The sequence below is a fragment of the Rutidosis leptorrhynchoides genome, chromosome 10, assembly GCF_046630445.1.
Source record: "Rutidosis leptorrhynchoides isolate AG116_Rl617_1_P2 chromosome 10, CSIRO_AGI_Rlap_v1, whole genome shotgun sequence".
NCBI lineage: Eukaryota > Viridiplantae > Streptophyta > Magnoliopsida > Asterales > Asteraceae > Rutidosis > Rutidosis leptorrhynchoides.
This window is the reverse complement of record NC_092342.1, coordinates 39,093,955-39,110,125: the sequence shown is the minus strand read 5'-3', so window position 1 is coordinate 39,110,125 and position 16,171 is coordinate 39,093,955. Positions and strand designations below refer to the sequence as shown.

Here is a 16,171-nt window from a genome sequence, read left to right as displayed (position 1 = left end):
AAATGCAAGAATTACAAGACCAGTTGCAAGAATTATCGGACCGTGGATTTATTCGTCCTAGTTTTTCACCTTGGGGTGCTCCTATTCTGTTCGTCAAGAAGAAGGATGGATCTATGAGAATGTGCATAGATTACCGAGAATTAAACAAATTAACGATCAAGAATCGGTACCCATTACCGAGGATTGATGATTTGTTTGATCAATTGCAAGGATCAAGTGTTTATTCTAAGATTGATCTACGCTCCGGATATCATCAACTGAGAGTGAAGGAAGAAGATGTTCCTAAAACTGCGTTCAGAACCCGTTACGGTCACTATGAGTTTCTAGTCATGCATTTTGGATTGACTAATGCTCCAGCAGTATTCATGGATCTAATGAATCGCATCTGTAGACCGTATTTAGACAAATTTGTCATTGTTTTTATCGACGACATATTGATTTACTCGAAGAACAAGGAAGAACATGAGCAACACTTAAGACTGGTACTAGAGATACTCAAGAAAGAAGAATTGTACGCAAAATTTTCGAAGTGTGATTTCTGGTTACAAGAAGTACAATTTTTGGGACATGTTGTCAGTAAACATGGAATTAAAGTTGACCCTGCCAAGATCGAAGCCATTAGTAAATGGGAAACACCGAAGACTCCAACACAAATCCGCCAATTCTTAGGTTTTGCTGGTTACTACCGAAGATTCATTCAAGATTTCTCTAGAATCGCCAAACCCATAACTTCATTGACTCAAAAGGGAAAGAAGTATGATTGGTCCACGGAACAGGAATCCTCATTCCAGTTGTTAAAGAAGAAGTTAACGTCTGCACCCATTTTGTCATTACCAAAAGGAAATGATGATTTCGTGATCTATTGTGACGCTTCGCGCCAAGGTTTAGGATGTGTATTAATGCAACGCACAAAAGTTATCGCATATGCCTCACGACAACTAAAAATTCATGAAAAGAACTATACAACACACGATTTGGAACTTGGAGCTGTAGTTTTTGCACTCAAAATATGGAGACACTATCTATATGGCACCAAGTGTACAGTGTACACTGACCATAAGAGTCTTCAGCATATTTTTGATCAAAAACAACTCAATATGAGACAACGTCGCTGGGTAGAGTTGTTAAACGATTACGATTGTGAAATCCGTTACCACCCCGGAAAGGCTAATGTTGTAGCTGATGCCCTAAGTCGAAAAGAAAGAGTAAAACCTCTTAGGGTCCGAGCTTTGAATATTACAATTCGTACCGATCTCACAAAGCAAATTCAAGCAGCACAGTTAGAAGCTTTAAAAGAAGAAAATGAAAAAGGCGAAATGAGCAGAGGGTTAGAAAAACAGCTTGAGGTAAAAGCCGATGGAACCCTGTATTTTGCTGATAGGATATGGGTACCAAAATATGGTAATCTAAGGCAACTAGTACTAGATGAAGCACACAAAACGAGGTACTCAATTCACCCAGGAAACGGGAAAATGTACCACGATCTCAAGAAGTTTTATTGGTGGCCTAATATGAAGACAGAAATTGCTACTTATGTAAGCAAATGTTTGACGTGTGCAAAGGTCAAAGCTGAGCACCAAAAGCCGTCAGGATTACTGCAACAACCAGAAATTCCGTAGTGGAAATGGGAAAGAATAACTATGGATTTCATTACGAAATTGCCAAGGACTGCAAGTAGTCATGATACTATTTGGGTGATAGTTGATCGTCTAACTAAATCAGCTCACTTTCTACCAATAAAGGAGACAGACAGTATGGAGAAATTAGCACGCCTATATTTGAAGGAAGTAGTTTCCAGGCATGGTGTACCCATCTCTATCATATCTGATCGCGACACCCGATTCACATCACATTTCTGGCAGTCATTACAAAAAGCATTGGGAACTCGATTAGATATGAGCACCGCTTATCACCCACAGACAGATGGTCAAAGTGAAAGAACAATACAAACATTGGAAGACATGTTACGGGCATGCGTGATTGACTTTGGAACCAGTTGGGATCGACACTTACCGTTGGCAGAATTTTCATACAATAACAGCTATCATACGAGCATCAACGCAGCGCCATTTGAAGCACTTTACGGTAGAAAGTGCAGATCTCCTATATGTTGGAGTGAAGTAGGAGAAAGACAACTTACTGGACCAGAAATTATTCACGAAACCACCGAAAAGATCATTCAAATACAACAGCGATTGAAAACGGCCATGAGTCGCCAAAAGAGTTATGCTGATGTAAGAAGAAAACCGCTAGAATTTCAAGTGGGCGACAAAGTCATGTTGAAAGTGTCACCCTGGAAAGGCGTTGTACGATTTGGTAAACGAGGAAAGTTAAGTCCTAGGTACGTAGGACCCTTTGAAATCACCGAAAGAATTGGAGCAGTTGCTTATCGATTAAAGCTACCGCAAGAACTTAGTAGTGTTCACGACACATTTCACGTGTCAAATTTGAAGAAATGTTTAGCTGAAGAGGATGTCGTAATTCCTCTTGACGAAATACGAATTAATGATAAACTCCATTTTGTCGAAGAACCTGTTGAAATCATGGACCGTGAGGTCAAACAATTAAAACAAAGCAAAATACCGATAGTTAGGGTTCGTTGGAACGCAAGACGAGGACCCGAGTTTACTTGGGAACGTGAAGATCAAATGAAGAAAAAGTATCCACACTTGTTCACTGATATCGCTCATGAAACAGGTACTACTCAAAATTTCGGGACGAAATTTTCTTTAACGGGGAGGTACTGTGATGACCCGAAAAATTTCGACTAATTTAAACCAATTCTCTATATGATTTATTATTTTGGCACGTTAAACAAAGTCTGTTAGATTGAGTCTCAAAATTTTAGAACTGTTTCATATATACAATTACCTTTGACTACTCTCGACGATTCATGAACAATTATATGTATGTATATATATATATGTACAAGTAAAAACGACTTTCCTACAGTAAAACCCTATTTGCTACAGTAAAAATTATTTTGCTACAGTAAACACTATTTGCTACAGTAAACACTATTTGCTACAGTAAACACTATTTGTTGCTGTAAAACACTATGAGCCTAGGTCTGCTGGTTCTGAGAGATCACAAGCTGGTACTGATTCTACTGATATTGATCAGCAACCTTCTGTTGCTGCTCACTCATCTGAACCAGCTGATGATCAAGATGCTGTGTGTTCTACAACCAGCTCACCTGTTCATAACACCAAATGGACAAGGGAGCATCCGATTGAGCAGATTATTTGCTACAGTAAAACACTATTTGCTACAGTAACACTATTTGATGTCGACGAACTAGCAAACAAAAACAGAAAAGGCGGCCATGCGATCGCATGGCAAAAACACTGAAAACTCATGCGATCGCAAGAGCTACAGTAAACGGAAAAGTAATATAAATACGCCTGTTTTGCTCGACGAATTATCACATATTTTTTCTTCAGTAATAAAAATTTATATTTAAATTATAATTATAATTTTAAATTTAAGTTTAATAATAATAAAGTATATTCGAGGGTGTTTTAATTCGAGTTTTAAACCACTTTAAGCTAAGGAAATATTGGGTATTGTTCGGGGTATTGTTCTTGAATCCAAGGCCAACCATACAGTCGTCTACCATCATTACGTCTACGCAATTTGCCTACAATATTGAGTCTCAATATTGAACTGTGAGTTTATAGTCTCCCTTTTTAAATACTTTAAATATTTTTGGGCTGAGAATATATGCAATTTATTTTAAACGCGATAAGACACAAGTACATACTAAATTCTACACTGAGTTAAACCGAAAATCCCTTAGCTTTGGTAACTAGTAGCTGCCAGTACATAGGATATGGACTGGTGGGCGCGAATAATTGTATATGGATCCATAGGGCTTGACATCCCCGTCCGAGCTAGAGCACTAGCCTTTTAACGGACGTATGTTATTTGAGTTTAAGACACGTTGGTTTGCGTGTATTAAAACGAATGGGGTAATTATCACTATAGCGTTAAGTTTAGTTACCAGGGTGCTCTGTTACGTAGAATCTATTGATAAACTTTTGATGAAATCTTGTGGTCTATCTTTATATATGTTTATGACTCGAGCAATTAAACCTATAACTCACCAACATTCGTGTTGACTTTTTAGCATGTTTTATTCTCAGGTCCTTATAATGCTTCCGCTGTGATGTGCTTGTTGCCTGCATGGAGTCTCTCATGCTTTGTACAAAGTTTATTGCATTCAAAATAAAACTGCGTTGTGTAATAAATAATTGGACTGTGATGTCAACCTGTAAATTAAAGACTTATGTATTTCGGGGTTTTGCTTATACCTAAGCACTCGCCCACATGTTTATAACTTTCTATGTTTAGAAAGTCACTTATTTTAATGAATGCAATATTTTATCAAAACGTATCATATAGAGGTCAAAACCTCACTGTGGAATCAATGATTAACGTGCCGCGTCAATAGCGATTTTGACGGGTCGTTACACTGTCTTTTGTCTTCACCTTTTATTATTTAAACGAATATCACTTGTAAATAGAACAATTGCAACTAAAAGCTTGTCTTTCTTGGGGAATAATGCTATGAAATATATGTTCGTTTTTAGCATTATCAGCACCCTTGTGAGTGGTCTGTGAGAGTTTCTGAGATTGATATTGTACCCTGTTAGTACAAACCGTCATCACCACCGTTGCTGCCATTTGAAATCACCCAGGAGAGTGAGTGGCCAGCCGTCGTCATCGTTTCTCTCCGGTTGCTCGTCTGAATATTTTGACCAAGACCCTGGTGTTTTTTGGTTTATTTGGCTACTTTGATTTTCGAATCAGATTTGTGTATTAGGGTTTTATTCGCTGCTGTTGTGATTTCTCTGTTCTGGTTTGATGGGGTTGTTGGAATGGTGTTGTTGGACCTTTAATTGGCTCCATCAGTTTTTTCTAAAGTGTTTTGTCACCATTGAAAGTACTGGCGAGCTTTTCTTGTAATTTTGTTGGTTGATTCTTGTAATCTGACTTCTGGTATCTAGTTTGATCTTCGTAACTGGCTGCTATCCCTGAATTTTTGATTTAGTGGGTTTTATTTGGTTGATATACTTGGTTTATATTTGATGCTTATTGTTTTGGGCTTGACCTACTGTATTGGGTCCACTTGATTATCAAGGGTTTATTTTTCCTTGGTTACAATTTTTGGGCTTACGTGTTGGGTCGAGTTCCTATTGTTGAACTCTATTTTTGGATATTACTTGTGAATTTGATTTTGTGAAACTGAGTTTACTAGATTGACAGATCAGAATCAGAAATGTCAAGGCAAGTTTTTTTTGTTACCCCTTGTGAAGTACGTTTGGTCACTTGGTGGCTTCTGGTTGCGGCTGAATTACTATTCTGATTTGGTTCTATCTTGATTTGGTTCTATTGTCTTGAGTGAAGAAAAGAAATTTTGTAGTACGAGTTTGCTTGCCCCTTGTGAGGCAAGGTCGGTTATTTGGAAGCCCCTTGTGAGGTGAATTCGGTTGTTCAGTAGTCCCTTGTGAGACTAGTTCGGTTAGTTTGGTAGCCCCTTGCGAGGCTAATTCGGTGGTTTGATCGTCCCCAGTGAGACGTGTTCGGAAGCCCCAAGTGAGGCAGTTTGGTTATTATTCATCCCTGGCGAGATGAGTTTTGTTGCTCCTGGCGAAGCAAGATTAGTGGTTTGGTCGTTCCCGTAGAGGCGAATTTGGATGCTCCTGGTGAAGCAAGTTTAGTTCTTTCTTCGTCCCCATTGAGACAAATTTAGTTTCTCATGTTCTTCGGTTTTGTGACAAGTTGGATCATTATGCTCCAACTTGAGGGGGGGAGGGGTGTTAGAATGTATGAATGCATTTATTATTGTTTGAAAGTAGTTGTTAGATAGTAGTTAATGCTAGAGGCTTCTAGGTGTTCTCTTGTATCTATATATTGAGTCTAAGCACATCACAAAGTAATGCAAGTAATTCAAGATGAAGGTCTTTGGGTATTTGGTGTTTTCTTTTGCTCTTTTGTTCACTTGTTATTGGTTCTTTTCGATTCTTGTTCTAGATTACACTATAGAACATTTTAATTTGACCTTTAAACGCACTTTGTCGTTTCGTGTACTTTTAGTGTATATTGCTGATAAATTTAACGAATAAAAAATTAGAATGGTCTATAGCAATTTATCAGCGGTCAGAGTGCGTTTAAAAGTCAAAATAAAAAATGGTATAACTGAAAGTCTTCGAGGCCGAATTTTAATTTTTTTTGGGGGGACAAACCGCCTATAGATAGATCTCGAATAAATACACGATTTCAAAAAAAAAATGGTGATTAAATCGAAGCTACGAGTCAGGATACGAATATTCAAAGTTCAGTTCTGGTGCAACTCCCACCATGAATGGTGCATGGTACTTGGAGCGTGAGGCGTGTTGCGCCTAATTTTGGGTTGTCTCGGTGATTATTTCGGCAACATGCATCACGCAACGGACTTGCACGCATCATGCGTGATGCGTGGACAGAGAGCATTTTTGTAATTACAATTTTTTAGGGCACATTGTTGCACACTTTTCAAAATGAGAGCATTTTGACCAATTTCGCGAGATTTTTTAATCATGAAGAGAAGACATATTTTATAGTTAGGGTTTTTATTGCATCAAAACAATAAGTTCTAGGCTAGAGTTTTTTATTGATCTAGTTTTAGAAAAGTCGGACTCAAAAGTGTCTTCTTAGACACCAAATTAGCCATCACAACTCATGTTCTAATAGCACATGGTACTCTTTACTCTGGAAAGGAAGATTACACAAGACTATACACTAGTTCAACTCAAATACACAAGACCATTGTTGTTTTTAATAGCAACCATAACTGGGACTAATTTTTTTTTTTTTATTAGATTCTTGCTAGACACCTAAATCTTTCAAGTCCAATGAAATATAATATTTTTGACACAACCGTCAACAATGAAATAAAAAACTTAAAAAGATGAAATGATAACATTGCTTAATACTATTCCTATGAGGCTAGAATAGTGTTTCTGTTAATATGACTATGTAATTGACTGCTCTTACAAATATTATAAAAATTGAACCTAAATCTAGAAAAAAAGAAACCTCACTAGCATCATACGCAATGAACTACCGACGGACTTTACATGTAAAACTGAAAACATGGTCAATGTTGAGGCAGGGTTGGTCTTTTATCCACTGCTTCATAGTAGACAACAAAATTATCCTGCACAGCCAAATATTGGTCAATTAAATAAAAGAACTTCAAACCAGAAATTGAAATGGATATTGGACCATTACTTGTAAATGGATACAATTCGGGTTCTGTATCATCTCAAAACAGGTCAAACGGGTTGACTCATAAATTGGTTTAGTAAGAATCAAGTATTAATGTAATAATATTGATTTTGAAATCTTATTGCACAATTCAATAGACATTATACAAAAGAGCACAACTTTTTAGCGGGTCAACCCAAACCGGCACACTTTGACACATTTCAACCAGTGACATTTTTAAGGCGTAAATTAACAAAAAAGGAATCGAGCACTCAACCTTGCGAATTGTTTCCCATGTGTTTGGATCAAAACATATATATGAGCCTCTCTCGTATGCATTTGTCTTGACCAAAGGTTCCATGTTTGCAGCCCTCATAAACCATGAACGGACTTCTCGGTGATAAAACCAACCTCTATTATACCTGCAAGCAACAGTCACACATGTTTATAACAAAAATGTCTGCTCCTAGTCCTGACATGTATCTCATAGATGATGCACAGAGGTGCCATATTATAACTCTCCGATTTGTACCACGACGTCCTTCATTAACATCAGATACATAAAGCAAAACTTCAAATCTGATGTGATAACTTACAGTTCATTTGCAGCGTACAATTGTGCTTCATCTTGAGGCATGCTGCATAAACCATAAAGGGATTCAACAAGGCTTTCAGGTAAAATAAATACTACAAATGAACGGAAAAAAAGAACTTAGAAGTACCTGTAGAAGATATAGAACAGCGTGTTCAACTGGAACTTCGAAAAATATCGTTGCTGCAACAGATTTGACAGAATTTTAAGTTAAACATACAAGTATAGAGAATATTTTGCGTGCAAATTCGACCCATTTAACCATTGAGTGGGTCAACTAGGTTTATCTCAGTCAAATTTAAATGTTAAGTCAGCAAGGTGAACAGGTCAAGTGGGTTGCAAACTATTGGTTTTTAGTAATCATAATTAACCTATTATACAGATATGAAACGAAGTATAAGATAAAAAGAAAAAAGAGATTGTGAGTCGCATACCATCCCAGTCCATCCCATTACAACTAACACAAAACACCCCATTCCAACCAACCCCAACTCGACCCGTTACCCAATTACCACCTCTAGAATGAATGTTGATTGCAAACAATATATGAAGCCAACTCACATTCAAAAAGGGAGGTTCTTTAGCATAATAGCATTGTGGCACTGTAAAATCAGGATCGCCTTTAATGGGCTCATCTGACCATGGAGACCCAAATGTTCTGTGTAGATTTTCTGCTGAATTCAAATTTAGCCCTAGAGTTGTCAAATCGATGCCAAGAGCAATAGATGTCAAATCAGGGTCACTCATTCGAATGACACTCAATAGACCAAGCAAACCAAATCGATCTGGAGCAGCTTGCAGTGACTTCATACCCTGATCTCTATATGATTGACCAGAACCAGACATTTGTTGCAGCCGAAATTGAGATTGATTTTGTTGTGGTGGATACTGGTTCATAAATTGGTCGTATGAACCGATTCCAGAAACTGTGTTTTGGGAATTTAGAGGTCTCAATCCTACACCAGGGAGTCCACTGGCCTAAAACATATTCGAAAACAGAAGCTTTTATTACATTTCAAAAACCATACTTATAACTATTTCATTAACTCGGGTGAAGTAATCTTAACATTAAGAAACAAAAACAAGAAAACAGACATATACAAACTAACAAAACATGAAAACATACTTTGATTAGTTGTCTTGAAAGTTAATAAAGAAAAAGTTAAATCTGAATGCTTTTTATCGTAACGGTAATAGATAATACAAGACTTTGTGTTTTTCAGGAAAATCTTCACACCAGCGATTGTCTTTCATATTCTAACCCTTGTGAATAGCACATGTCATTTTACGGTCGTTTTACTGTCAAAGTCAAAAGATTTAGACTCTATATATGACAACTTTTGTTAATAAGCAACTAATACCCTATACAAAAACTTCAAAAAAAGATAAAAAAAGTGATTTTGTACCCACCTCTATAGTGCCAACAGACCTAAGCTCTGACCAAATTATATTTGCTCAATCATGATTGTATTTCTAAGCCAATAAAAGAGGTAATAATACCTGCGAATGAAACGATGAATTTGAGCCTTGGAACATATCTGAGCCATGCAAGTGGTGCAGATCCTGATTGCTTTGCTGCTGTTGACGTTGTGTTGAAAATGTTCCTCCCAAATTAAATCCTGACGACCTTCCCATCTGCATATAACAAGCGTTGAGCTTTATGATGCAGACTAAGAAAAAGAGCTTGCCGTATATATTTATAATGGACTCACAGAAAAATGTGGAGACTGCATCATGGAAGAATTATTGTCATGAATCTGTTCCTTCTGGTGCAAATCTATGCCATAATCTGCATTGCCACCTGCATAATGTCTAAAACATAGGTTATAAAGTGGAGTAGGATAACAAAATGGAGAGAACCGAGGGTTGTGTAACCAATTTTGTATGCTTTTAAAAACTGAAGATAATCGATGTACTATATGCGATTGTGAAACTACATGCATGATTGTAATCACCTTTAAATCCTGGCAGTGCAGGAAAATCTTCATTCTGAATGCTAAATTCTTGATTTTGTTGTACAATGGGACTAACACCAAGGCTTTGTTTTCGCAAAGAACCTGAAATTCATTGGTTTGATTAATAAATATTCATATATAAAATCAGAAACACAAGATGCAAAAAGATCAAATAGTAGATTGACCTATTTGTCCTTGGACCCCACCAGAGGAACTAGGGCGGCTACTAAGCTGAGGAAAGTCATTTAAATCGAACGGGGAACCATCATTGTGGTTCATATCATTCATCATGCTCATTGAGTTAAGATTGTTAACATGATTTTGAGATAGTGGGCCCCCTGAATGATAGGAATTTCCAAACATAGACATCACCTGCGGAGAAGCTACAAAAAAAGGGGAAGGGGGGGGGGGGGGGGGGGGGGGGGGGGGGAAGAAGAAAAAACACATTACTATGATTATCTTTGGGGATATAGTTTAGACTAAGTAAATGAAACCGAATTACACTGTAAATTTTCATTTTCATTCCATTCTATTATTTCAGACAAAATAAACAGCTTTTTATCATCAACTAGATGAGCCATACCATTCCTTCTATATCTATAATTCCAATATGCCAAACGCAACATATAATAATGTGCATAACAAAAGCCTATATCTTTATGAAATTAATATACCTTGTTGAAGCATACCGCCCATTAATCTATTTGATCCCTGCATTCCTACATGTCCAGACCCGCTATTAGTATTCAGATTTAAGCGAGAAGAGAGACCCGACATGGATAATCCGCCACCCGTATTTATGCTTCTCCCAACATTACCGCCACCGATGATATTTCCAGCAGAGTTTGTTATTCGTGGGCTCGAATTTCCTAAAATAGGGGATACACCAACCCCTGGAACAGCATTGCGGTTGCCAATTGCTGCAGATGTGGGAAGTACTCCAGGAATCGAACCACCAACCACGTTTGAGCTACTACTGAACCCCGGGTTTCCAACAACACCCATGCCACCTCTGTTTGCTAGACCAGGGTGACCATGTGAATTGATCTAGAAATATAAATAATCGTAGAAAAAATTGGTCAAATATGGAAATATATATACAAACTAGCAGAATAAGACAGTTCCAAAAACATAAGCACCAAACAATGCATACTACTTGGTGGAGATTGCAACTTTACCTCATTTATTTACAAACAAATCAAATTTTAGGTTATGCTTTATCTCTTAATCTCTGTGTGGTCAGACTCATAAGATCATACAGAAGTTAATTAACTTTAAAGCAAATAGTTGAAGGTCACCTAAAGTGTGCTTTTTATTAAATAAGAAAAATCTTCCAAAGCATCTTATTCGGAAAAATTTGATTATACTGAAATAATATAATTTCTTCAGTCATAGTCCATATAATATAGTTTTTAAAAAAAAAATCAAAGAATTGTCTGCTTTAACCAACTTGAGCTTTTATCCAGCCTGCCACCCTACTCAATTTGCTATACAGAAACAGTGTCCTTATCTTTTCTTTGCTCTTTTAGGGCATCTAATTGTTCTTTTTTCACTCATTATTCTATTTTATAGTAATTAATAACAATGCATCAGAGGCGGAACTAATATGAATGGACATATAAACTACCTGAGAAAGAGCACCGGTAATATTTGATGTAAAACGTCCACTAGAAAGATTTACACTTGGTTGCTGAAGCCCACTTGAAGGTACATTAGGCATTGTTGAATTTCTTGATCCAAGGGTGCCTTGCATATTAGATAAATTAAAACTACCATGTATGTTATGGAGGCCCTGAATAGATCCTGCATAAAGAACATTACTATATTAACTTCTTTATTTTTCTTTTTTGGAGAGAGAATTCCCATGTAAACTTATTAAGATGAAAAATGAAGTAACGATTATATTCAAAATATTATTGACCACTGTGTTGAAAAACAGGAGAAGGTGCGCCAGATTGAGCAGAGAAAGATGTGGAAAACGGCTGCCCGGCGATATTATCTTGAAGATTTGAAGCTGATCTGTTAAGAGACGACTGCAACCAAAAGTATTTCAATTACAAACCATAATAACTATATAAGAACGAGACCAACAGATTAAATAGAATACAATAGAGATTTATTTACTTCATAATCAGACATTGTTTGTCCCTATTCAGATCTTAACTAAAGAAAAAAATGACAAACGATTCCAATATATCGGAATGAACACACACACACACACACACACAAAAAAAAATCTTACACCTACGACTCATTTGATTCCATATATATCCAACATTCTCACAAAAACTACAAAAAAATAGACTATAAGTAAGACTCTTAAACAATTCTGCATGATATATATACGGAAGATGCAGTACATTATTAAGCAACCCTGACATTGAGAAAATTTCAAAATGTCATGCAGAAAAAGTCTTCCTTTCCAAATTGTCTTTCTTCAAAATAGCTTGCTTAAAACCTTGTTATTAAGTTCTTCTATGTACCTTAATAGCTGTTATCTGAAAAGACCAAGATTGGAATATCAGGTCAAGCACTTAACTGAGAATAATATCATTCAGTAAATGTTCTCTTATAGAACATCATCCAATATTTCAACAATGATAAACAAGATTTTAGGCTAGAAAAAAAAATGGCATTTCAATAATAAATCCAGTTACTACGAGAATATTTACAATAACAACTGAAGTACTCCACTTAAAATGGAACCAAACTCTGATGGTGTTAAGTGTGATCATACAGCTAAAAAGCAAAATAAACGATCTCTGTTCAAGAACATTATAACCAGAATGCCAGAACAATCCAGATACTTGTAGACAATATACAATCCAGGGAAAAATGAATGCAAGAAAACATAGAATACACTATGAACATATCAACTAACATAATAGTAATTCTTCAAAAAAAAAAAAAAAAAAAAAGTGTAGAGCCTAATCTGAGCACAGCTTCTATGATGCATATATGGGCCGTGAGCAACCAATGGGCCTGGTGACGTTAGGTGATTATATGGTGGGCTTGCGGAATGGATCAATGGGATGGCAGATTGAATGGATTAGCGGGGTGAAACGAAAGAAAAAAGGCTGAGATTAAAGTCAAAAGTTGAAGTTGAAAAGGAGTCTTACTCCTCATGCTTATCTTTATGTTTCTGTTCCTACTTTTAAGTATTTGTTTGGCGACTATTTATAGTTTGATATTTCCTTTGAATTAGGGAGTTTTTGATTATCATTATCGTGAATAATAAACTGAAAGGGTTTGTTCTTTATCTCTTTTATTCGTGTGATTCTTGTTTGGCTACGTGGGACATTATTTGGTATCCAGAGCTCAGGAGCAGCCGAACAATGTATCATGGCAGTCAACGAGCGGGAGACAATCGTAGATACGAAGGAGGAGGCAACGATTGGGACTATCGCAGACCCGCCGAAAGAGGCAGCGATGGTGATCCACGAGACGCGAAAATTGACTGTTTGAATCGGCGTATTGCCGAGTTGGAAATCAATCAGGATCGGCACCACCAAGGTTACGATTCTGAAAGAACCCACGAGCAGTGGGATTATATTAATCCATTCGCTGGTCAGCCTAGGGACGACCGAAGAGGTTACCCGGAGGTTCCGTTACGAGGCCCAGGTATGCAAGTTGAAATCCCAGAATTCACGGGAGCAGTTCTTCCCGATGATTTCTTGGATTGGTTATGCACTGTTGAAAGAGTTTTCCATGTCAAAGATGTTCCAGAAGACTTGAAGGTAAGATTAGTCACAAGTAAATTGCGAAAACACGCATCCCTGTGGTGGGATCATGTTAAGAAACAACGACGGTTAGCACATAAGTCCAAAGTCAAGACGTGGGATAAGATGAAACGGTTACTGCGTAGGAAGTTTTTGCCCGAAAATTATAGACAAGAAGCTTTCCTTGATTATTATAACCTCCGACAACGAGCAGAGACAATAGACGAATTCATCCAAGAGTTCGATAAGTTACGAATGCGGTGTGACGTTACTGAAGATGAAGAACAACTTGTGGCCCGTTTTCTAGGAGCTATCAAACCAAAAATTTCGGCAGTTGTGAGTTCACAGTATTATGCCACTTATGAAGACGTATGCCGGTTAGCGTTGAAGGTCGAGAAACAACAAAGCAAGGGCAAAGGAAAGGTTACTATTAATCGTGAGTTTTCGAACACTAAGCCATTCTTTATCCCCGTTGAGAAAAAAGTTGAACCACCCACAAAAACACCTTCACCTAGCACCAACAGTAAGGTACCAAGGTGTTTCAAATGCCAGGTTTTAGGTCATATCTCAAAAGAGTGTCCCAACCACAGAACTGTCACCTTGTGTGACGATTCAGACGAACCCCAGTACGACACGGACATCGAAACCAAACACCTTACTGAGGCAGACCCATGCGAAGTGGTATATCCAGACCGAGGTGAAGTTATGGTAGTTAAGAGTAGTTTAAATACATATGTTCTCGCTAACACGCACGAGCACTCATGGTTACAAAACAATATTTCTCGAACAAATGTCACATCCGAAGGAAAAGTATGTAGCATGATCAACAACGGGGGAACCTGCAAGAATGTCGTATCAACCGACATGGTTAACAAGTTGGGGCTAAAGGCTGAAGATCGCCTCAAGCCTTACAAGTTGACTGGGTTAAAACAAGGGAATCCAATTTCTCCTGTTGATCTTTTACCCCGTTCTATTCTGGAAACACCACATACTGAACGCAATGATTATGTCGATGTTATCAAAGAGTTACACCCACAGGTTCATAACCGTGTTGCTAAACAGAGCCAACTATATTGGGCTCAAGCTAATAAGCACCGCAAACAGGTTATTTATGATGTTGGTGACCTTGTCTGGATTCACCTCCGCAAAGAGCGTTTTCTTGGTGGAGGTTTTGCTAAATTGAAGCCACGGGCTGATGGACCATATCGTGTGTTGAAACTATCAATGACAATGCATACAAGATTGATTTGTCCGGCCATTACGCTGTCTCGGCGACTTTCAATGTCGTTGAGTTATCCCCTTATTTTGGTGGTGATGATGACGACTTTGACTCGAGGTCGAGTCTTCCCCAAGGGGGGGAGGATGATGCATATATGGGCCGTGAGCAACCAATGGGCCTGGTGACGTTAGGTGATTATATGGTGGGCTTGCGGACTGGATCAATGGGATGGCAGATTGGACTAGCGGGGTGAAACGAAAGAAAAAAGGCTGAGATTAAAGTCAAGAGTTGAAGTTGAAAAGGAGTCTTACTCCTCATGCTTATCTTTATGTTTCTGTTCCTACTTTTAAGTATTTGTTTGGCGACTATTTATAGTTTGATATTTCCTTTGAATTAGGAGTTTTTGATTATCATTATCGTGAATAATAAACCGAAAGGGTTTGTTCTTTATCTCTTTTATTCGTGTGATTCTTGTTTGGCTACGTGGGACATTATTCTATGTCTCAATTCAAACAATGTAGCCAATTTCATTCAGTACTAGTAAACTACTTAACATTATCCCCTACAGGACTATACTATCAAACTAGCTACGAAAATTGGCTGTGAGACTCCTAAATTCACAAACTAAAACTATCAGAAAGTCAATTCAATTCATTTCACCTCACTCAAAACAAAAATGGCTGTGAAATTCATTCAGTACTGGTAAACTACTTAACATTATCCCCTACAGGACTATATTATCAAACTGCTACGAAAATTGGCTGTGAGACTCATAAATTCACAAACTATAACTATCAGAAAGTCAATTCAATTCAATTCATTTCATCTCACTCAATACAGCTTACAAAAGCCTTCAAAAAGTCATAACTTATTTACTTCATCATATTAACGCTACTATAACATAACTACACCTACGTAAACCGTACATCAGTTGCAGCAACCAATAAAAACCTAATCAGATATCGCGGTAACGAATAACCGATTCTCAATTTTAGATTTCACGGAACGAATTTGTGAAGTTCAAAAACCCTAACTCGTAAATATTTCAAGTTTTCATGTAAGCAAAATATATAGATACATGTATATGTATGTGTACGATGTGAGAGAGAGAGCTTACCAGAAGATGATGATGATGATTAACGGATCTGTAAAAAGCGGAAAATGGAGAGATGTGTATGATTTTGAGTTTAAAGATGATAAGATATTGAAATTGCAAATTATGGAACGAACCGAAAATGGAAAGGACTATACGTATAACCGATAGATACACGCACGCGCATTCGGGCTAGGTCGATCTCTCGATTGGGCCCGGTTGGTTTGGGTAATTTGAAAACATTCATTTTTATCCACAATTTTTTCCGGTAATAACATATGTAATAAATACGTAGAAGCTAACAAGTGACATAACAACGGACCATAAACAAACGGTCTCACC

At 37.4% G+C, this 16,171-nt stretch overlaps 1 protein-coding gene and 1 non-coding gene across 2 annotated transcripts; one reads left to right on the top strand and one right to left on the bottom strand.

The window, feature by feature from the left end:
- Nucleotides 1-6,886: 6,886 nt before the first annotated feature.
- LOC139873080 (probable NOT transcription complex subunit VIP2) lies at nt 6,887-15,956 on the bottom strand. Its single transcript, XM_071861014.1, has 14 exons — nt 15,854-15,956; nt 12,159-12,296; nt 11,720-11,831; nt 11,426-11,601; nt 10,473-10,845; nt 9,984-10,181; nt 9,799-9,900; nt 9,556-9,644; nt 9,344-9,478; nt 8,405-8,821; nt 7,974-8,026; nt 7,848-7,889; nt 7,529-7,673; nt 6,887-7,201 (listed from the first exon to the last, which is right to left on the bottom strand). Exons 2-14 carry the CDS (start codon nt 12,177-12,179, stop codon nt 7,142-7,144), a joined length of 1,923 nt encoding a protein of 640 aa, XP_071717115.1. The 5' UTR covers nt 12,180-12,296; nt 15,854-15,956; the 3' UTR covers nt 6,887-7,141.
- LOC139873791 (small nucleolar RNA snoR35) lies at nt 11,720-11,803 on the top strand. The gene has a single exon (XR_011767512.1). It is a non-coding gene; the product is annotated as a small nucleolar RNA snoR35 (small nucleolar RNA).
- Nucleotides 15,957-16,171: the final 215 nt, after the last annotated feature.